This window comes from Vombatus ursinus, unplaced genomic scaffold, assembly GCF_900497805.2.
Source record: "Vombatus ursinus unplaced genomic scaffold, bare-nosed wombat genome assembly UNPS02014322.1, whole genome shotgun sequence".
NCBI classification, from domain to species: domain Eukaryota; kingdom Metazoa; phylum Chordata; class Mammalia; order Diprotodontia; family Vombatidae; genus Vombatus; species Vombatus ursinus.
The window spans coordinates 120,590-143,399 of NW_020954100.1; the positions used below are offsets into that span (position 1 = coordinate 120,590).

General features: G+C 37.4%; 1 protein-coding gene across 2 annotated transcripts in view; it reads left to right on the forward strand.

Annotated features, from left to right (window-relative positions):
• The first annotated feature begins 2,784 nt into the window (after positions 1-2,784).
• Positions 2,785-22,810, forward strand: part of LOC114042249 (probable small intestine urate exporter) — a 55,717-nt gene continuing 35,691 nt past the window's right edge. The window contains exons 1-2 of one of the 2 annotated variants that reach the window (XM_027860907.1): positions 2,785-2,848; positions 9,255-9,379. In XM_027860907.1, coding sequence (XP_027716708.1) covers positions 9,292-9,379 — 88 coding nt within the window. In that variant the 5' untranslated portion in view covers positions 2,785-2,848; positions 9,255-9,291. Of the gene's footprint in view, positions 2,849-9,254; positions 9,380-16,767; positions 16,835-22,810 lie in introns of those variants that run through there. The other variant, XM_027860908.1, reaches the window with a different exon arrangement.

The window sequence follows — 22,810 nt, forward strand, 5'->3', positions numbered from 1 at the left end:
TGTGTGTGTGTGTGTGTGTGTGTGTGTGTGTGTGTGTGTGTGTGTGTTTTGTTATAGACTGCAAGCTCAATAAGAGTCAGGAGTATTTCTTTTGAATGGTGTATACTTCTTCATCCAGAATCATATTTTAATCCTGAGCTTCTTTCCATCAAATCCTAGCAACACTTACAAGGTCAAATCTGCCTCTTTGAATTAGGACCTAGAGTTCCTCTTCTCATTGCCTAAACTTTAGGAATTTGTATAGAGACCCATACAGTCAGTAGTTTTACCATTGACTTCTTTCTTGGAGTCAGATACTTTTTGGAGGAAATGCTATGTTGATATATTTTTTCATCTCCTAATTGGGAAGTTTATTTTTTAACTCAAGTGTAAAACTTATATTTATCTTATTGAATTTTATCTTATTAGATTCAGAACAACCTTGTGTTTTATCATTTGTAAACTTCAAGATGTCTTTACAGCCTTTTCCCCCAACCCAGTCCTCTCTTGAATTTCTTTTTTTATGGTCAAGGTTACCGCTGTCCTTATAGTTACCCAAGTTTTGCAACCTCAGTGTCATTCTTCACTCTTCACTCTCATTCATTTCACATAGCAATAAGTTGCCAAATGTCATTTCTATCTCCATAACCTCTATTTCATATGTCCACTTCTCTCCACTCAGAGACCCACAACCCTAGTTATGCCCTCACAACCTCTTCCCTGGACTATTGGAATAACTTCCTATTTGGTCTTTCTTCCTCAAGTCTACTCTCTACCCATCTGCCCAGTCCTGCTTTCCCATTCCAACTCTGGAAACAGTAATCCAATCAAGACTATCATTCTTGGAAAGGATGAGTTAATCAACTATTCTGTGGCTCCAGTGTGTCTTTGTCATTTCTAATGTAATCTCAAGTTGGTCTTCACTGTTGCATAGCAATTCTTTTAATTGTACCCTATTTATTCTCTATCACACTTTCCACATTCTTTATCTCATTATTCCAAATGTTTTCTTATCTCTTCAAACTTCCCATCACACTATCCTCTTCCTACTCCCTTTTAGCAAAGGACTCCCTTTCCTACTTTATGGTATAATTTCTTGCTTTGTAGCTCCTCATTGTTTCCTTCAAGAAGTAGTACAGTATTTTAGCTGGAGGATCTAGAGAAGAGATATATGATGTAGCAGAGACAATAGTGACAAAGTTCAGAGTAAGGATGAGAAGATCTAGAGACATGTAAAGAAAATTTTAGGACAATAGTGCCACTGTTCCTTGCCCAGGTTGGCTGCCCAAATAGGTTAGATACATCCAGACATGATCAGAGGTATCCTTCAGCAAACAAACAAATCAACACCTCCTGAGTACCATTTTCCACCAAATCCCTTATTACAATCCCTTGTACCATGCAGAGTGCAGATCTTAACTCCAGAATTACCAGAGTTCTACACCTACTGATCAGTCAGGAAGTATAAGTCAAGTATCTTGAGGGAACTGTGATAGCATTCCTTTGGCATATCTAGGGAGGAACTATAATTTGTAAGTCCTAAAATTCTTATGTGCCAATCAATCCTAAGAGCAGACACCTGAGGTCTAGGAGAATGACAGTCCTGTAGCTGTTCACAGATATGGAGCATTGTGTGCTAGGCAGCTAGGGGGTACAGTGTCTAGAGTGCATGATTCAGGAAGATCTGAGATTAAATCCCTCAGAACTCATCAGGGTATCAGCCAGGTGCACTGGGACCCCCTTTGAAGGACTGGAACTAATGGGAACAATATAACCTTTACCTAAAGCCAAAGAATGACAGTTGTCTCTGACCACTCCCACTGGGTCATTCTGGAAACTCTCTTTCAATCTGTTTCAGATACTTTTGACCTTGTAACTGGGAATTCTTACCTCAATACTTTAGATCCCTGCCTTAGCAGCTGCAACTCCTTCTCCCTTATCACTGATTCCCAGTTCCCAGAAGCATAACTTTTAACACATGGGTCTTACTGCCATTGCCTACCTCAGTCTTCAGTAATTTGTTCTGTTTTTATCTCAAGTTTAAAGGTCCCATGAAGTCCCTACTGACAAAAAAAGATTGACTCTACCATCACTGAAACTAAGTAAATATGACTTATGTGAATTAGATTAAAGCAGCTATAGATAGCTAGGTGGGACAGTAGATAGGGTGGGGGACTTGAAGATAGGACAGACATGAGTTCAAATACTGCCTCCAACACTTACTAGCTAGGTGATCCTAGGCAAACCATTTTAACCTCTCTTGGTCTCAGTTTTCTCATCTGTATTTTGTTTTTGCTTGTTTGTTTTTGCTAGGCAATGGGGTTAAGTGACTTGCCCAGGATCACACAGCTAGTAAGTGTCAAGTGACTAAGGCTGGATTTGAACTCAGGTCCTCCTGACTCCCAGGCCTGTGCTCTATCTACTGCACCACCTAGCTGCCCTCAGTTTTCTTATCTGTAAACTGGGTTTTATAATAGCCCCTATTTTAAAGGGTTGTTATGAAGATAAATTGAGATAGCATATGTATAAGCACTTTGCAAACCTTAAAGAACTATGTAAATATTACTTATTAAGATAGCACAACATGAAAAAAGTGCTTAACTAACTGATTTAGAGATATAATTATCATCAGAACAAAAACCAAGCATCAATATAAAAGCTCAGTCCATCGGTCAAAAAAACTGGAATTAAGTTAAAAATTAACTACAAAGTAAAATGAAAAATTTTAACTTTCAAGAGTTAAGGCCAAAGTATTTCTGATGAAATCTGGGGTATCACATGACTATCTGTTTGCCTCCAGAACCCTGTATGATGGTGAGGAAGTCTTCAGTGCGGAAGGAACAAGAATCAGAATTATATTCTCCCTCAGGTTTGTCTTTAATCTTTTATGATAGGAATTAGTTTCCCCCTTCCCATGCTGTCTTCCAATTAATGACTGCTTTACTAAGCCCTTGATCAGGACAGGACCTCTGGTAAAGATGAGGGGTGGATTGATAGTGCAATGCTGATTCCTTGTACTTTCCATCCTTGGGGAGTAGGTAAAGAGTTTTGAGTGAATTTCTTTGAGAGAGGTATTACCTGTGTGACCCTGAGCAAGCCGATTGACCACCCTTCATCTCAGTTTCCTCATTTGTAAAATGAGAGGGTTGAAAGAGTTGATTGCTAAAGTTTCTCCCAGATCTAAATTCAACCATCCTATTATCCAAGTATTCTCTTCCAAAGTGTCCAAGGCCTCTTAGGAGAGTTACCATCATTTATCCCAACTGTGAATTATTTTAATCTGATCAATACCTAACCAAACACATGGGAACTAGAACTTTGATTGGCATGGGGAAAGGAGTAAAAGGAGTTGGAAAGGACGCTCCTGATTGAGGAGGGGGCTGTGGGAGGAATCTGATAGCCACAAGGAATTATGAATACAGGTGGGCACTGAATGCCTAGTAGTGGGTCCTATACATGTTCAATCCATGTTTATTACTAATAATGGTATTGAGGGGGAGTTTGGGTGAGGGAAGGAGGTTAGGAAATAATAGAAGTTTCAGAAAAGGAGTTGGAGAGGAGACAGGAACAGCTCTGCCTACTTTATAATTTCCCAGGTAGGAATCTAAGAATTTGTGTTAGAATGGATTGTCAGTTCATGAGCTGAGGTAGAAAGACTTGCTTGGAATGTTGTAGACCTCATCTTCACCCATTCTACTCAGCATTGCAAGTTCAGTCTAACCTCCCTAATTGAATCCAATGTCTGTCTGTCTGTCTCTCTCTATGTCTTTCCACGTCTTTATCTCCTTATCTCTTTCTCACTGCCCATCATCAGTAGCAACAGCAAACATTGAGCACCAAATATATGTGAGGAACCCATCCCCACCTCCACCCTCACCTGCAAAAAAGAAAGGAAAAAAGTGAAAGGCAGGTGCACCTGGCACCTGTGTTTTCTTTATTTATTATCTTTAGGCTACTATGAAATGTATGAGAGATTTGGGTATTTGAGAGAACTTTGTTGTGTGTTCCTCCACATGCCACAGGTTCTTTCTGGGAAGAAGCTAATTTTCAGTTGGTGACATTTAAGAGTCCGCATTTATACACCTCAAAGCATGTGTAAGCACCTTTTCAATTACAGGTCTTAGGTAAAGAGGGACTTTCAGACTTTTAAGTCGTGACTTCCAGACATATGGGAAATCGTGTGTCATAGTTGAGGTAACCTCTTCCTCCTTTACCCAAGTGTACTATCTGAAGCTAGCATTATAGAATGGAAGAAGCAGATAGGTGGTGCTGAGGATAGAGCATCAGGCCTGAAGTCTGGAAGAACTGGGTTTCAAGTCTGGCCTCAGACACTTACAAAGGCAAGTCACTTCATCTCTGTTTGCCTCAGTTTCTTCAACTATAAAATGGGAATAATAACAGCACCTTCCTCCCAGGGTTGTTGTGAAGATCAGATATTATAATTGTAAAGCACTTAGCACAGTTCCTGGCACATAGTAGACACTCTATAAATGTTGCTTTTCAGTGATTTTTCAGTCACATTCAACTCTTCATGACCAATTTTGAGTTTTTTTTGGCAAAGATGTTGGAGTGGTTTGCCATTTCCTTCTCCTGTTCATTTTACAGATGAGGAAATTGAGACAAATAAAGATTAAGTGACTTACTCAGGATCACACAGTTAGTAAGCATCTGAGGAAGATGAGTCTTCCTGACTACCAGCCCAGAACTCTATCCACTGCATGAGCTAGCTGACCATATAAATGTTACTTATTATTATTTTGAAGTCAAAAGCCTTTGGTTTATCCTTGTCACCTGTGTGACTCTGAGCAAGTCACTTAACCTTGCTGAGTTTCTGTTCCTCATCTGTAAAATGAGTGGATCGACTAGCTAACCTCTAAGGTCCTTTTTAGCTTGAAATCCATGATAATATGTTGCTTCTATTGGTAATTCTTGCTAAAGATCCACCAAAGACAGTGACTCTGTACCATATACAGAATGATGCATCCTTCATTATTGGAGCTTTTAAGTGAAGCTTGGCTACCAGTTGTTGATAATGGGTTCTCTAGAGGTATGGGCTGAGCCACATGAAATTCTGAGATCCTTTCTAACTTTGACATTTTGTACATCTGAAATCAAGGAATTGCTAGCATCCCATAAGAATGTCTTATTAATTTGGTCCACTCACTTACTCTAAGCGTTAGATAGGATTTTGTTTCCTTTAAGGAATTTTGCCAAGTTATAAAAAAAAAAAGTCAAGTACTAGAATTGATCACTTCTGTGACATCTTAATAAAAGTATAGAAAATATAAAAATTAAAGCCCATTCTGTTTGGTGTTAGCTCTAATTTTTAAGTTCTCCCTTACAATGAGTTTGAATGTGTCTCTCTGAAACTTCCTAACTTCCTCCCCTCTTCCATTCATAGGTCTGTGCATAGTTCTGCCCTCTGGGACAAAGCACAAGTCAAATCCCTCTCCTATGGGAGTATCTCAAGTTTTTGAAGATATCTGTCACCCCCGTACTAAGTGTTCTCCTACCTAAAATACAAATCCCCATGTCCTTTCATTGATTCACAGATAGTATGGTCTTGAGATCTCTCAATGTCCTTCTTGCATTCCTCTGGAAATTCTCCAGCTGATCATCATCAGTCCTAAAATATGGCTCCCAATGTAGATTGATCTGAGTAGGTTATGATAGGACTATGAACTCCTTGTGTTCTGTATAATATTCCCCCTTTAAGGCTTTCAATGTTTGCACTAGCATTTTTGGCTATTACAGCATCCTATTGACTCACAATCCATTAAAATCCATTTTTGAAATGAACTTGAGTAGCCTTATCTCTCTGATCTTATACTTGGGAAAGATTTTCTTTTCATGTAACTGACAACCTCATCATCTGAGTTTATGACATATCCCTATTAAATGTTTATATTATTCTATTTGACCTGTCTACCCTGTCAAGGTATTTTTGAATCTTGACTGGCATCCAATGTGTTATCTTCAAATCTGATGGCTTTATTTGAGTCATTTCTAACACTCAGAGATAGGAATAAGGCCTGAACCTGTGGCTTCACTGGTATAAGAAACTTCCAGGTAAGGAAACTCCTTTTTTTTTTTTTTTTTACCAACTCAGGTCAGTACCTTCTCTTCTCTTCTCAATGTATAGTCTTAGAGATTTGCCTAGGACACTGAGAGGTTAAGTGACTTTCCCTGGGTCACTCAGTCAACATATATCAGGGACAGCACTTGAAACCAACTCTCTAACCACTACATCAGACTGCTTCCAGTAACAGTAGCTACAATGTCATTAGTACTATTAACTGGTGATATATATAGCACTTTAAGGTTTACAAAGCACCTCATATTATTTGATCCCCCAAAATACATTTTGACATAAATATTCAAGTATTATTATCCCCAATATATAGGTAAGAAAATTGAGACCCAGAGTTACTTCCCCATGGTAATATAATTAGTAATAGTAAGAGTTAGCATTTAAACAGGACTTTAAGGTTTGCAAATCATTTTACGTGTTATCTCATTTGAACTTCACAACAATCTTAGGAGTAAGGTGGTGATTATCATCACCATCATCACCATCATCGTCACCATCATCCACATAGATACTAAGTGTGACAGGTGGGATTTGAACTATCGTCTACCCTGATTCAAGCATTCTTTCCAACACACTAAGCTGCCTCTTTTTGCTTCCATATTTGAGAATGAAAGAAATGTACTTTCAAAGGGTGTGTGATGTGAAGGTTGTGTGATACATCTATGTCCCAGAATGACTTTTTGTTTGCTATTCCAGCAAAGGACAAGGTTAATTCCCTATTAGCACTTTCACTGTGATTTCACTCTGATGCCAGGGGATGGTTTTTATCATGGTTGTGTGTTCTGGAACTACAAGCCATTCTCCTCAAGATTCAAGATATCATTTATCTGCTCAAGGCTGGGTTTTTACCCATTGATTTTAAGTGATTTTATAGAAAAATAAATAACCCTACTTAAGCAGCTAAAGTAAGGGAAATTCTAAATTAACACAAAATTACTGTTTTGTAATAACTTTAAAAACCCCAAAAGATTCATATTTATCACAGGATCATACAATATTTCAACCTGAGAGATGAAAAAGACCCTAGTTACCCTAACCTCCTTGCCAGTGCATTATTCTTTCCTAAAACACTCCTACAAACTACCTCTGTTGGAGCTCTTCCAATGGCAGGTAACTGACAAACTAAAAATGCAACCTGTTCAATATTTGGAAATTTCTTTATTAAGAAGTTGCTCTTTATATTAAACCAAAATCAGCATCACTGTAATTTCTACCAGTCATTGTAATCTTTGTACTCTGGACCACCACAGAACATATCTTCTCTCTGGCATATGATAGCCCTTCAAATAATTGAAGTCAACTCTCATTTTTCTTCCCTAAACCTTCTCTTCTCAAAACCAAATATGTGTGGTTTCCTCAACTATTCTTTATGTGATACAGTTTCCAGACCTCACAAGAGTGGTCAACTCTGCTGTAGACATTCTCTAGTTTGTCACCATCTCAACTGCATAGTGGTGCTCACAGAACAACATAATATGCCAAATATGATCTGGCCATGACAGAATAAAAAAAAATAGTGTCTCCATATTTCAAACAGGAAGCCAGACAGTCCAGTGGATACAGAACTGGACCTGGTGCCAGGAAGATCTGAATTCAAATCTGGCCTCAGACATTTCCTAGCTGTGTGACTTAGGGCAAATCACTTAACCCCACTGTGTCTCAGTTTCCTCACATGTGAAATGGAGATAATAATAGCACCCACCTCATAGGGTTGTTAGTATTGTAAGTATAAAATGAGATAATATTTATAAAGCACTTCCCAAAACTTAAAGTCATATATAAATGTCAGTTATTACATTTTTTAAAATTTTGGACTCTTTCCCTACTTGAGTCATAAATTTCAGTGCTTTCTTTCTTCTTCATATATACACTCCATAATTGAAGGTTAACAAGTTTCCTCAAAAGCATATACTGGCTGACTGGCTCTAAACTTGTCAGTAACTCATTTTTTACCTATGGTATTTTGTTTATTTCACTTACAGGCTATTTTCTCTGCCTTCTCCAGGAGTTGGCCAAAATAATCTTCCAGTAGGATCTCTGACTTTATTTTTTTGGCCAGTAAGATCTCATTTTCCTTCTGTAGGCAGCCAATCAGTCAATAAACATTTATTATATCCTAGGCACTCTGCTAAGCACTGGGGATGCAAAAAGAGGCAAAAAACAGTCACTGATCTGAAAGAGCTCACAATCTAGTGGGAGAGACAAGAAAACAAATATGTAAAAAGATGTTATATACAGATAAATAGGAAATAGTTGACAGTGCTCTAGAAAGACACTAAAATTGAGAAGGGGTAGTAAGGGTTTCCTATAGAAAGTGGGACTTTTATTGGAACTTAAAGTAAGCCAGGTAAGCCAGTAGGCAAAGATGAGGAGGAGCTTTACAGGAATGAGAGATAAAATGTCCAGAGCCAAGAGATGGAATGTTTCTCAGAGTAAAATGGAAATATCTCCACATCTCTGACAGGCAGCTGAAAGCACAGTGGATAGAGTGCTTGGCCTGGAATCAGGAAGTCCTGCATTTAAGTCTGGTCTCAGACACTTACTAGCTGTGTGACCCTGGGCAAATCACTTAACTTCTGTTTGCCTCAGTTTCCTCAACTACAATATGGAAATAATAACAACATTTACCTGACAGTGTTATTGCAAAGATCAAATGAGTTAATATTTGTAATGTATTTAGCACAGTGCCTAGCACATAGAAAATAATGCTTATTCCCTTTACCTATTTATCACTGTTTTTTCAACCATTTTTTATACGTTTTGGTATGGCACATATTTTCTAGCTTTCAGGTGTCTTGTTTTCTGAGACATGCTAAGAAAAAAAAAAAGCACAGCCCAATGCAGTATTCTTTTGCTTTGAGTATATTTCAATACTAAATTTCAATTCTTACATATGCAAAAGGCTTTCCAAAATAACCACTGACTTTACTTTTTTCTTTCTTTCTTTTGAGTAAAATTCCTCTCCTGAATAGCCTTCCTATTTACTATTTGGTGTAAAGTGCTTGTGATTTCTTTTCAGTAAATTTGAGTCACCAAAAATATGTCATAAACTGTACCAAGTTTCTATATAATAGGTACCTGTTGATGTGGATTCTTAATAGACAGATCCAGGGATGTATGATGCAATCACAAGAAAGTTCTATTCAATAATTACACTGATAATGAATGATGGTTTTTCTTTCAGTAGGCAAAAACCAATTCTTGGAAAAAGAAAAAATATAATGGCTCTCCCAGAAGATGACAACACAGTCAGGGACAGTATTAATCTGCAAGACATGCAACTTGATGAAAAGCAGCTGAAAAAGAAAGGTAAAGCCATGAAAGTGATATGTAGCAAAGAATCTATCTCTCTCTACATTGAAAGCTCATGAATTAAATTCAGTGAATTTATTGGACACCTACTTGAAGCAAAGTATTCATCACCAACTACACAAATATCTACTGAATATTTTCTCTGTGTAAGGAAATCCATGAAATCCTGGTGATACAGAAACAACACAAAAGAAATGTTTTCTTTCCTGAAAAAGTTTACCTTCTACTGCAGATAACAAGATGTAAACAGATAGAGAAATGCAATGTAATTTGAGGATAGAGAACACACTAAAAACTAGTGGGAAGCAGAGATCAAGGAAATCTTTATGTGGAAGATGTCATCTGAGCTACCTTGAAGGAAGCTAAGGTTCTAGGAGGTGCAGAAGAGGAAGCAGTACATTCTAGGCATAGGTAACAGCCAGTGAGAAGGCATGGAGACAGGGGATGGAATGTTCAGTTTGAGGAACAGTTATTAGAACATTTTGACTGAAACAGAGTTTGTGAATGGGATTTAGAAATAAAGGATATCTGTGACTCTAATCCAGATGCTGGAATTCTAAGGGCTCCAGTTTCTTGAGATAGAAGGTAAGGATTGATTCCCACCCATCTTTACCCAAGTGCTTCCCAAGTGATGAGGTCGGAAACTGGAATGCAGAAGGTTTAGAAAAGAGAAAGAAGAGAGGAAATGGAGAGACCAATGGTGAATGACTTGCTGAAGGAGAAACAGAGGAGAGACATGGGATGAAGGCTAGCAGGGGTAGTAAGTTCAAGCTAGGGGTTTTTAGGGGTGGAGGAGTCATGAACCCACTTGTAGGCAGCAGAGAAGTAATCAGAAGATACAGAAAGATAAGAAAGTGAGTGGAGATCATAGTGGGTTGATCTGCTGGAAAATATAAGAGAGTATGTGATCAAAGGTCCATGTAAGGATTAGTCTTGGAAAATAGAAAGGTCCATTTTTCATACAAGATGAAAGGAGGAGAAAGTGGATGAAGATGTCTGGGAAAAAATGTGAAAAGAGAATAAGGAAAAATGGAGACATTAGGAAGAGCCTCAATTTTATATGATGCATGAACCTCAGGCAAGAAGGCAGGAGGAGAAGGTGTTAGGAGAGGTTTGAAGAGAGAAGAGAAAGTTTAGAACAGTCACTTTAGTGGTGGGTTAGAAAATTGGTTCAGGAGACATATGGGTGCCTTTCTGTAGTGAGAGCTCAATTGTGGATTAGATAGAATAAACTTGTAGTGGATTGTATCAGCATAATTTAGTGATTTCCTTTAGTTCTATTCAGTAGTAGGTGGGAAGGAGGAAAGAAGGTTGATAGTAGCCAAGGACTGAAGTTTGGTAAGGTATGATTGATGATTAGACAAAGAGACAAGGGATTAGAGAATAAAGGGTAGTGGAAAGTTGAACTGGCTCACCAAGGATTTGAGACAGGGAAGGGAGCACAGGTAGTATAAAAGTGATAGTGTGGGAATATCCTGAGGGGTGGAGAGATTGAGGGTCATGGTAAAAGCAAAGAATAGGGTTAGAGGGTTTTTTTATTTTTTATTCGAGGGTTTTTAAAGCATGGGAAAGATGGAATGATAAAGATTATGAACAGATAAAGGAATTTCAGAGTTTATGAACATGGAAGAGGAACACTTGTGAGTGACAACCAAATCATGAATATGATTATTGCTGTGAGTAACTCAACTAGAGTGGAGGAGTAGGTCATTGGAGCTGAATAAGTTGGGGAACTAGCAAGTTAGTATATTTGAATGGACCATGACTATGTAAGTTTAAGTTCACTAGTATGAAGGCAGGAGTTAAGGTGGAGAGACAAACTGTAGGAACTCATTAAGGTAGTAAGGGGAATGTTTTGGAGGTTAATAGATAAAGAGCAAAGATAGAAATAGAAAATCCATTTGGAAAGATATCTTGGAGTCAGATTGTATTATAAAGAGAAGTTTGCAGATTTCTAAACATGACAGTGAAATAATCAGACCTATCCCTTAGGTGGATGATTTTAGTACCATGTGGAAGACAGATTAGAAAAAAAAGAAGTTGTAAATTGGAAAGGCAATAAGAATGCTATTTCAGGTGAGAAGTCATAAGCACCTGAGCTAAGGTGAGTGGAAAAAAGACAAACATAAGAGCTGTTGTGGAGGTATGGGTTGAGGAAGAAGGATGACAAGGATGTCTCTGATATCATGAACATGGGTGACAAAGGATAATGAGACCCTCAACAGATGTTTGGAGGGGTAGTGAGATTATGGGGAATTTGGAATACCTATGAGGCATCCAAGAGGAAATATCTAGCTGGCACGTGGTAATGTAGATCTGAAGGTAAGGAGATATCTAGGTGAGATTTATAGGTTTTGGAATCATTTGTATGAAGCTAATACTTGAATCAAAGGGAGCATTTGAGGTCACTAAAAGAAAGAATGTAAAGAGAAGAGAGAAAAGGGATCAGAAGTGAACTGTGGAGGACAATCATGCCTAGGGGAAGGAGCATTTAATAATATTAACTACCTTTTCCTTCTACATACCCCTTCCTCCCTGGATTTTCCTAAAACTGCTCTCTTTTGGTTCTCCTCCTACCTTTATGGCCACTCCTGTTTCCTTTCCTAGATCCCCACTTAATATCTAATTAATATTGATTTTAGAGTTGATTTTACTCTGTAAGTGATTTTATTTTGGAACCACGTTCTGTATTCTAAAGACACTTCTCTGTCTCTGAGTAAAGAAGCTCATGTGTGCAAAAGTTCAGTCTCTATCTAGGCTTAAGCTTCCCCACAGTTAAAGAAAAATTCTGTTCTCAATACTCTCATAAAGCATTATCTCAGCATTTCCTACAAGGTTTGTGTGTTATCCTTGAGAAACTGGAATAACTGACCTTTTCCCATCTTTAGGAATTTAAAAAGTGGTTTTATCTAACCCTCCAGTCACCAATGAATCTTCATACCTTATAAGTGACCTCAGGATGAATCTGAGACCCAAAATACTTATAAGCATTAAGCATTCCTTAGATATATAGACAGATAGTCTTCATCTCACATGGGGGTTATGCCCACTTTTTAAAATGTAATCAATCATGATCCCTCACCACTGTGATGCTGGCTGTGCTTTGTTCTACCCTTATAAAAATGAGTTTTTTCTTCAGTTCTGGGTCTTTGGCATAAAAAGAGGCAAGCCACTGACCCTTTTATTAATAGACATACCACCATATTAATAAATGTTACCTTGCTTAGAGAAATGTGCTTCCATTTACCTTTTTGTTAAATTTCACACATGACTTCCCACTCACTAAATGTGGATATCACACAAGGGTCTGTTCCAGGAAATCTTTTATCTCTATAGCTCTCTCTCGGTGATCTCATCAGTTCTATGGATTCAATTATCATCTCTATGCAGAAGATTCTTAAGATCTAGAGAGATCTAATTATGGGTGTTTTCCAAAACTCTAACTTGGGTCCTCCTCTCTTTTTCTCCATCCATTCTATTTTACTTTGTGATCTTATCACTTCCTATGGATTCAATTATAATCAAAATAGTAATGATTCTCAGATCTATTTATCCAGCCCTAAAGTCTCTCTTGATCTCTGGCCTTATATCTCCCACTGCCTGTTGGACATGTTGGATTCCACAGATCCACAGATTGGATATTCCACAGATATCTTAAACTTAACATGTCCACAATTTTACTCAGTTTATTTACTCCCCAACTGTGCCCCTCTTCCTAACTTTCCTATTACTCTGGAGGACACCACTATCCTCCCAGTGACCCAGGTTCACAACTTATGTATTATCCTTTACTCCTCAAAGTCTAAACCCTCATATTCAAAATGTTGCCAAGTACTACTGATTGAACTTTCATAACATCTTCTCTCCTATGACACTGTCACCACCCTGGTAGAAGCTTTTATCACCTCACATCTAGACTACTCTAATAGCCTGCTTGTTGATTTTCTTGCTTCAAGTTTTTCTCCACTCCAGTTCATCCCATACTCAGCTGTCAGACTGATCTTCCTAAAGGCAAGTTTGACCATGTCACTTTCATACTCCAGTAGCTCCCTATTACCTGGAAGAACAAATATAAAATCTCGTTTAACTTTTAAAGTCCTTCATAACCTGTCTCTTTCTACCTTTCTTGTCTTCTATAGCATCTTATTCCTTACCTACACAAACACACTCACACACACACACGTATACACACATACACTTTGCAATCCAGTGACAGTGGTCTCCTTAATATTTATTGCACAAAATATTACACTTCCTGACTAAGCATTTTCACTGACTGTCCTTCATGCATGGAATGCTCTGTCTTCTCATCTCCATTTTTTGCCCTCCCTGAATTCTTTTGAGTCTCACATAAAATCTCACTTACTACAAGAAGCCTTTCCCAATACCCTTAAATACTAGAGACTTCCCTCTGCTAATTATCCCTGATTCATTCTGGATATATCTTGTTTGTACATAGTGGCTTGAGTGTTGTATCTGGCTTTAGACTGTGAGCTCCTCAAAAAAAGAGACTTTTTTTCTTTGTATTCCCAGCCCTTAATGAAGTGCACAGCATACAATAGGCACTTCATAAATGCTTGCTGGCTGACAGATATCCAGCCTCAAAGCTAGAAAGACTTGGGTTTTATGACACAAAAAGTTCAAGAGACATAGTTTATGGGTAATTAACAATCATTTTATTAATCAAGACTAGTGGATAATCAATAAAAGGATCATTTAGCTATTTCTTCTAAACCAAAGACCCTTCATGGAACCCACTTAACCTTTATATGTTCTTGGATGAATAGGTGTTCCTGAGGGTGGAAATAAACTCTGATTGGTTAACAAGTAATGAGAGAATGAATATTATCATGAGAGGTGGGTTTATTTTAATGAAGGTCTGGGGGAATGTGACTCTGATCACTCAGTCTTAGTCAAGGAGACTTATCTATACCCATGCCACCCTTAGACAAAAGGAGGAATCCACTTCCACTCAGACCTATATGACTAAAACACAATGGGATAGAATCCACCAATTCACCTAAACTAGAATTTCTTTGCCTTTTGATCAGATCTGAGTTTTCCCTTTGAGGTGTGTCTGCCCAAGATTTCATCTTATCATTAGCGCTGACCTTCAAAGGCTGGATGGATAATCTACAGAGGCTGATTTCTGAATGAGGAAGTAGGAAAGGGAAAACCTTAGTCATAATTCAATAGTTAGTTGTTAATATGAGAAAAATAATTATTTCTCTTATTCTCCCAATTAATTCTATTGAGAGATGCAGTCTCCTCCATGAATCATTAACTGATATGACAAACATTTCATCAAGGGTTCTTAACTAAGGGGCTTATGATGGGAAACAATGTGAGGGGGGAAAGAGAGAAAGATTGATCGATGCACTGACAAGATCAAAGGGGGCAGTCCCCTCTGATAAGCAAACCTTACAGATTAAAGGTGCATAGTGGAAAAGTAAACAGTGAAAAAATAAATAAATAAAACTGTCCATTTCATTGAAGTCTCATCTCATATAGCTGTCTGGTTCTCTGGAAATATCTACAGCAGCTTTCTGGTCTGGGTGTGGCCTCAGAGCAGTTTCCAGCTGACTGGCCTCTCTGGTTCAGATCAACTATAGAGATCCCTTTCTCTGCAAAAAAAAAAATCTCTTATAAAATTGGTCTTAAGGCAATTTTAAATTTACTTTGCCAATAACCAGGTCAAATAGTGAAAGTTAGCTCAAACTTTATGTCTCTATTATCAGAAAATCAAATGTGGAACTTTTTAGACCAGAGAATTTACATTTTTAGGTTAGCCATTTGTCATATTGAAATATCCAAGAAACTCAAATACAAACTAAAAAATTAGAAAACTCTGAACCCAGTTTTTATACTTCGCATTATTCATTCCCCCATTAGGAAGATGAGATTCTGCTAAAGAATGAATAACAGAACAGTTTTCACAAGAAGATGGACTCCAACGAATTCTCTCAAAAGCCTCCATATTAACAATAATTGTAGGAAATGTTAAGATGAAATGTATAAAAATATGATTTAAGAACAGTACTTATCAAATGAGTTGTTTATAATAAAACACTTTCAACCTCTAGCCATGTTCAAATGAATAACTCCTAGTAAAAGTGGGCCTCTCTTTAAGTGGAGATTACTATTATGTCTCTTTAAGCCATTTAAAAGATAGACCATAAGGCATTCTACATCTGAGATAACTAATTGTGCTGCTATTCTTTTCATTTACACAGAATTAAGACAATTGTGGTATTAACATCACTAAATAACAGAATTATATCCTGGTTTCACAAGTCTTTACATCATTGCCTTATTGTCCCCATACCATTGTGAGAAATTAAAGGATCTTAACTTACACAGAAATACGTGTAACTAGTAACAGACAGATGACAGTGCTAAATACTTACTTAGTTGTTAAGAATATAGAAAGGGCTAAAATTCTAGGCTAAATACCTCAAATCTTATGCCTAGATCTCACTATAGTAACTCAGATGCATTCCAGTATTTCCTTAAAAAATCTAATATTGTGTTTATACTGGTTGCCTAACATGATTATAGAAATGTACCATAAAAGAAAAAAAGAGGGATATAGCTATACAGTAAATGGAAAAGTCCCCCTATCTTGATGTCAGTCCCAGGACAGAGTCATGTTGTTAGTCAATTGCATTGAGCCAGACTTAAAATATTCCAGCCAGGTGGAATATTTTCCATTCAAGAGGAAATGTCAAGCTGAAGAAATTGAATCAAGATAGTCGTACCTCATTCCATACCATGAGTCATTCTCCCAACCTTTCCCATGAGAACTCCACCTGCAGTTCATGGATATCAACCTGATAAGGTTACTGACATCATGGATCATTGACTTAACAGCATTTCTTGATGATCATACCTGGAGTCAGACTCAAAATAATATCAGTTACAATCCCATGAGATCTTAAATAGCAAGTTCCAATAATCATAGCTCCAGGTGGATTCAGCTTTCAATATACATAACATTCCCCTCTGCTTTTATATAGGTTTCTCCATATGAGAGAACGTACTTGCTTCTCATCTCCACATAATAGAATTCTTAGCATCCTTCAAAACTAACTCTAAATGCCACCTCCTATGTGAAGCCATTTGTGATCCCTCCAGCTGTTTGTATCTTCCCCCACCAAATTTTTTGCTAATAATATATTTGCTTATTATTTACATATTTCTTTCCCACCCAATAGAATGTAAGCAATGACTTTTTGGTGTTGTATCTCCAGAACTTAGTACAGTGCCTTGTATATAGCAGGCAATTAATAAATGCTTGTTGAATTAATAGATAAATCCAGCAAAGGACATTGAGAAGTAATGGTCATACAGGTAGGAGGAGACCCAGGAGAGAGCAGCATCACAGAAGACAAGAGAAGAGATTATTCAGAAGGAGGAGGTGATCAACAATTTCAAAAACTTCAGCAAATTCAAGTAGGTTCATGATCAATAGACCTTTGTGTTTAGAACTAAAAGTATTACTAAAATTAGCAGAGCACTTTCAGTTGTACAATAGAGGTGGAAGCTAGGCTATAAGGGGTTAAGAAATGAAGGCAGTGATGTAGACAACTTTTTCTAGAAGTTTAACTGTGAAAGGAAAAAATATATAGGATTATATCTTGAGGGGATGGAAAGGTCAAGTGAAGGAATTTTTGTTGTTTTTTAAGGAATAGAAAACACCTAGGCTATTTATAGGCAGTAGGGAATGGAGCTAGTACACAGTAAGAGAATGAAAGTGCAATAAAGAGGGAAGGAATGAATAAAGGGACAAATTCCTGGAGGAACTGCAGGTGGATTGGATCATGTATACAAATAGAGGGGTAGAACTTGTTCTGAAAAAGGGCATCCTCTTCCTATATAACTGAAATAAAAGAGTGGAGAATAGAAGATGATGCAGAGGGGCAGTTAGGTGGTACAGTGAATAGAGCTCTGGCCTTGGAGTCAGGAGGACGTGAGTTCAAATCCACTCTCAGACACATGACACTTACTAGCTGTGTGACCCGGGGCAAGTCACTTAACCCCGATTGCCTCACCAAAAAAGCAAAAAAAAAAATGTTGTAGAAGAGTTTTATAAATTAAAGGAAGAAAGGGAACTCATAACATATGTCTTTGATTCCTTAGGTAAGAGATAGGGTCCTTTACTAAGAGGGAGGGTTCTGTGGAATATAGGAGGCTTAACAATCACTTTGCAGAGTATGATTCCTCCTCAAACAATAGAAGGATGATCACGTACAAGGGAAGGCTCAGATGGGATTAGGTTAACATAAATATGTAGTGGATCTAGTTAGCATGATTTTATTACTTTTTTTTCCAGCAATGTGTAAATAGGCCAGAGTAAGCAAGTGATGAGGGTATCCCGTGGTTGTTGTTTGTCAAGATGTGACATGACTGATAAGACTAAGGGGCAAGAGATCCATGACTACCTGATAATATACATTTAAACACATCAATCATGGGCCCATGATAGTAAAGGAGAGAAAGTGAAACCACAACATGAGTGATGGACAGGCAGAACAGAGAGAAATGGAGGGACTAGATAGTCCATTCAGTCATTTTTCAGTTGCGTCCAACTCTTCATAACCCAATTTGGGGTTTTCTTCACAAAGGTACTAGAGTGGGTTGCCATTTCCTTCTCCAGCTCATTTTATGGTTGAAAAAACTGAGGCAAATAGGGTGAAGTGACTTGCCAGGGTCACACAGCTAGTAAGTATCTGAGGCCAGATTTGAACTCAGGAAGATGAGTCTTCTTGAATTCAGGTCTGGCACTCTATCCATTGTGCCACCTAGCTGACTAGATATTATAGGGAGGATAAAGAGTAGGTTTAAGGACAGCTAGGTGGTGCAGTGGATAGAGCACTGGCCCTGGATTCAGGAGGACCTGAGTTCAGATCCGGCCTCAGATACATAACACTTACTAGCTGTGTGACCCTAGGCAAATCACTTAACCCCATTGCCTAGCCAAAAAACAAAAACAAAAACAAAAAAAAACAAACAAAAAAATTGAAGCATAGGTTTAAGAAGAGTTCAGAATCACAAAATTTGAAAGCTGGAAGGTACTTCAGTGGCCTGTTTCCTCAGCCTCAGTTTCCTCATGGGGGGATAATGTAAAATGGGGATAATAATAGCACCTACTTCACAGGGTTGTTGTGAAAATCAAATGAGATAGTATACATAAATAATTTTGCAAACCTTGCAAACTATATTGATGATACAAATGTTAGCTATTATCATTACATGTATTGTTACCTGAATGAGAGATAGTCTGGCACAGTGCATAGATATCTGGCCTGGAGCCAGGAAGTCCTAGGTCCAAGGCCACACTGTGGCATATACTGCTTCTGTGACCCTTAACCTGTCAGTACTCTAGGAATTTTGATCCAGGGGATGGCCCCAAGAATAGGGAAAGGCCATGAGGCCGTGTCATATAAGGAGAAAGACCGGGTGATGTTTAGCCTAAAAAAAAGAATATTCAGGGGACATGATAGCTCTCTTTAAATATTTGAAGGATTCATATCACAGAGGGATTAGACTTTTTCTATTTGGCCCCAGGAAGCTGAATCAGGAGTGGATTTTAGTGTAACAGAGCACAAAAAGTTTATTGATATGGTTTCAAATTCCACATTGCAACCAATCTTTAAGAAACTACCATTTGTTGTGTTTGGATGTAGTATTAAAGAATAGCTACAATTATCTGAAAAGACTAACAGTACTCCTCCTTTTTCCAACTCTGTGTGTGTGTGTGTGTGTGTGCTAGGCCAAATTTTCTTCAACCAAGTACTTAAACCAAAACAATGTATGACAACAGGTTCAAGGCAGAAGTAGATATGAGAATCCAGATGTCTTCTATTAATCCAGACAATAAGGAGAGTTGAAAAAAATTTGTTTTAGAAAAGTTAATTTTTCATAAAAATAATTATTTATGTTAACATTTAATGGATTTATTATTCAAATGAATTAATAAATTTCTAAAATTTCATTTGTTTTACTTTCTAATGCAGTTATTATTGATAGATACAACCCACAACATCTCTCAGATAAATGCAATCTCTTTGTGATGCTCAACAATATTTAGGAGTTATGTAAAAAGTAATAATCAATCTCAAACTCAAGGAACAAATGATCAATTGATGAAGCATACTTGTCTTTTTTGGTAGAAAAACAGAGGACTCTAAGGACAAAATGTTGCATGTCACTTTAGATTGTCACTTTTGATTAATTTATTTTCTTTATTATAAAACAGAACAGGGTATACCAGGAAATTATTTTAATAAAAAAAAAGAAAAGAAAAATGTGGCAGATGGAATGGGCTATTTTTTCAGTTGGTAGCTCTGTAATAATAATCCACCCTAGTTCATTCCTCTGATTTCTGCAACCTACACAACAGCATAGTGTCAGTTAATTAATTAACCAGCAAGCATATTACATAATTTGGTCACCAGGTGATGCTATCATAAGGCACCAGTCAAGTGGCTTGAACCATGGATATTCAGTGAATATGTTTTGACTTTCCAAAAGCCCACAGTATCCTCTCTTTTCACCAGAAAGCATTAAACCTTTCAACTTTTATACCACCTTCCCTCTCCCTCTCTACTCCCCATCCCAAATGTGCCCATCTCAATCCACTTTCTGTGAATAAACTTTGGTTCTGAGCCAATATAGATCTAGCATTCTGTAGAATATGCACCAAAATTATTAAAAGAGAAATATCTTTATCTACTCTAGAAACACTACCACACAAATAAGAAATCTCCTCTCTTTTTGACCAGCTGTATTCATAAGACTTACATGATTGACTTTAGTGACCTCATGATCTACAGACACACACACACACACACACACACACACACACACACACACACACACAATGAGATAATCATAATGGAGCAGTGGCATGGCAAATTATTTTTTAACTTTTAAGAAGCAGGTGTGCAAATGCAACCTTGTCCTAAACAGAGAAACTCTTCCCTGATGATAAACCTTGGACAAAAGAAACTAAGCTCCTAGCCTTTGGTGTCAAAATCCCAAAACATTATCTAGAGATCTATTTACCATTAAAATGATCTTTGAAAAATCTTATCAGGGGCAGCTAGGTGGTGCAGTGGATAGAGCTCCAGCCCTGAAGTCAGGAGGACCTGAGTTCATATCTGGCCTCAGACCAAACACTTGACACTTACTAGCTGTGTGACCTTGGGCAAGTCACTTAACCCCGATTGCCTCACTAAAAACAAAAACAAAAACAAAACCAAAAACAACCTTATCAACCAAAGATTTAACCAAGTTTAACATAAATATAAAACAATGGAAAAAATCTCTGTAAAATGCTCAGAGAGTGAAGTTAGGAATAGTTAACAAAAAGTCTTGTGAGATTTAAAAAAAAAATCATGTTGGCCAAGAACAGCACCAGGAACATTGGGTCCACAAAACAAATGATAGTAATTTGACATTGTCAATCAAATAACCAGTCAAAAAGCACTTATTGAGAGCCTATTATTTGACAGGCACTATGCCAAGCTCTGAAGATTCTCAAAATAATAAATACTCAAAAGGACACATGAACTCCAGGTTGGAAGTTCCCCCCAGTATCATAAGCCATCCATGATGGTCCAACATGTGTTGTTCTTTCCGATGTACTTCCATAAATTCACCACAAGAGGGCCACTCAGCATTCTGGAGGCCTTCCTCAAATTCACTTAACATTGTAAGGGTGCCAAAGGAGCACTTGAGCTATTCCACTCTTTCCTCATCCTCACCACGTAACCAGCCCATCCTCTCTTCCTATAATCCATACTGATGAGCAAGAGCCGTAGATTTTTCCAAACAAATACAAGTCATAATCTTGGCAATAGACATTACTGTTTGGTATTTCTTGTATTCATGGTCAGATCTCTTCCAGGAGGCAAATGTTCTGCTTGATGCAATCTCAACATCATTCAACAGGAACATCTGGAGGACTTCACAAGCCTCCCTAGAGAAACCCTTGTCAACTTACTCTGTCCTGGATCTCCTCCATTACAGTGGCAAACACCATTTCTGAATATACATCTATCTGTTTGATACTTCATCTGATGTGCGTGATTAAAGGGTTCTTAGTTGGGGTTATATTTTGTTACGCATTTTGAAGAATCTCAAATATGTTTTGAGATGTGTGGGTGAGAGATACCATTTTGGAAGAGAGCCATTAAGGTGAGATTTTTCTCCACCGAATTAATTTTTTTTCATAATCAGCAGACAATAAGCACAATGAGATTGTATATCTCTATATCTTTTAGTCAATTTTGAAGCAGTAAAGATGTGATGTATTATTGAATGGTACTTTCAGAAGCTTGTTTGTTTCCTACTAAAACCCTTATGGAGAATGCCCTTATATGTTTAATGTTCAGGTGACTCATAAGAATTCTGTATATGAGTAGAAGCAAATAGGTAGTTGTCAATGGTTTCTCAATGTCCTTTTTAAAAAAAATTTATAAGGACTAAGATTTTTTTCTATGTCTTTGGTATTTTCCCCACCTTCTTAATGATCCCTCAGTGTTGTTATAATTATCTCTTCTTAGCACAGAATTTTTTTTCATATGTATATGTTTCATATATATATATGTTTCACATGTATGTATATACATACATTTTACTGCTTTTTCTGTCATGTTCTCTTTAGTGCTTTTCCTACCTCTCCTTTAAGAACATCCAGAATCATGATTTTAGGCCCTAATACCGAAGACAATTTGATATAGTAATTTTTGCAGATCTTTTCCCATTTTTCTTCTATTTGTTGTCCTTTTCCATTTTCATTCTTAAATGCCCTTAGAATGACTTTGCTTAGTCAGATCTCTTGCCAACCTGTCTTAAAGCTGGTCTTATCCACCATACCAAAAGATAAAAATACATGAGAGCAGAAATACAAAGACAAAAGTAAAACTGTTTCTGCCTTCAAAGAGTTTGTTTTATCAGATGAGATAATAGAGTTTGGATGGAATGAGATATCACAGACACAGTACACACATGTGCACAGTTCTTCTCAGTTTAACTCATGAAGCATTTCTTGAGAACCTACTATATGCCTAACACTTAGGTAGACCCTGAGAGAGATTGGGGAAAAAAAAAAACCTGTACAAATCCGAGGTCATCCTCTCTAGGATTTTATACCTCCCTTTCATGCATAAACTTCTTGAAAAATATATACATATGATATTGCCACTTTCTCAACACATATTGTTTCCTCAAGGACCTTGCAATCTGGCTTCTGCTATACCATTTTATTCACTTATTGAACAAGCATTTGTTAAGTCTCTACTATGTGTCACACACTGCTTGGGTGCTAGAGATAAAAAGATAAAAATGAGACAATCTCCTCTTAAAGAGTTTCCCTTCTCTCTCTCTCTCTCTCTCTCTCTCTCTCTCTCTCTCTCTCTCTCT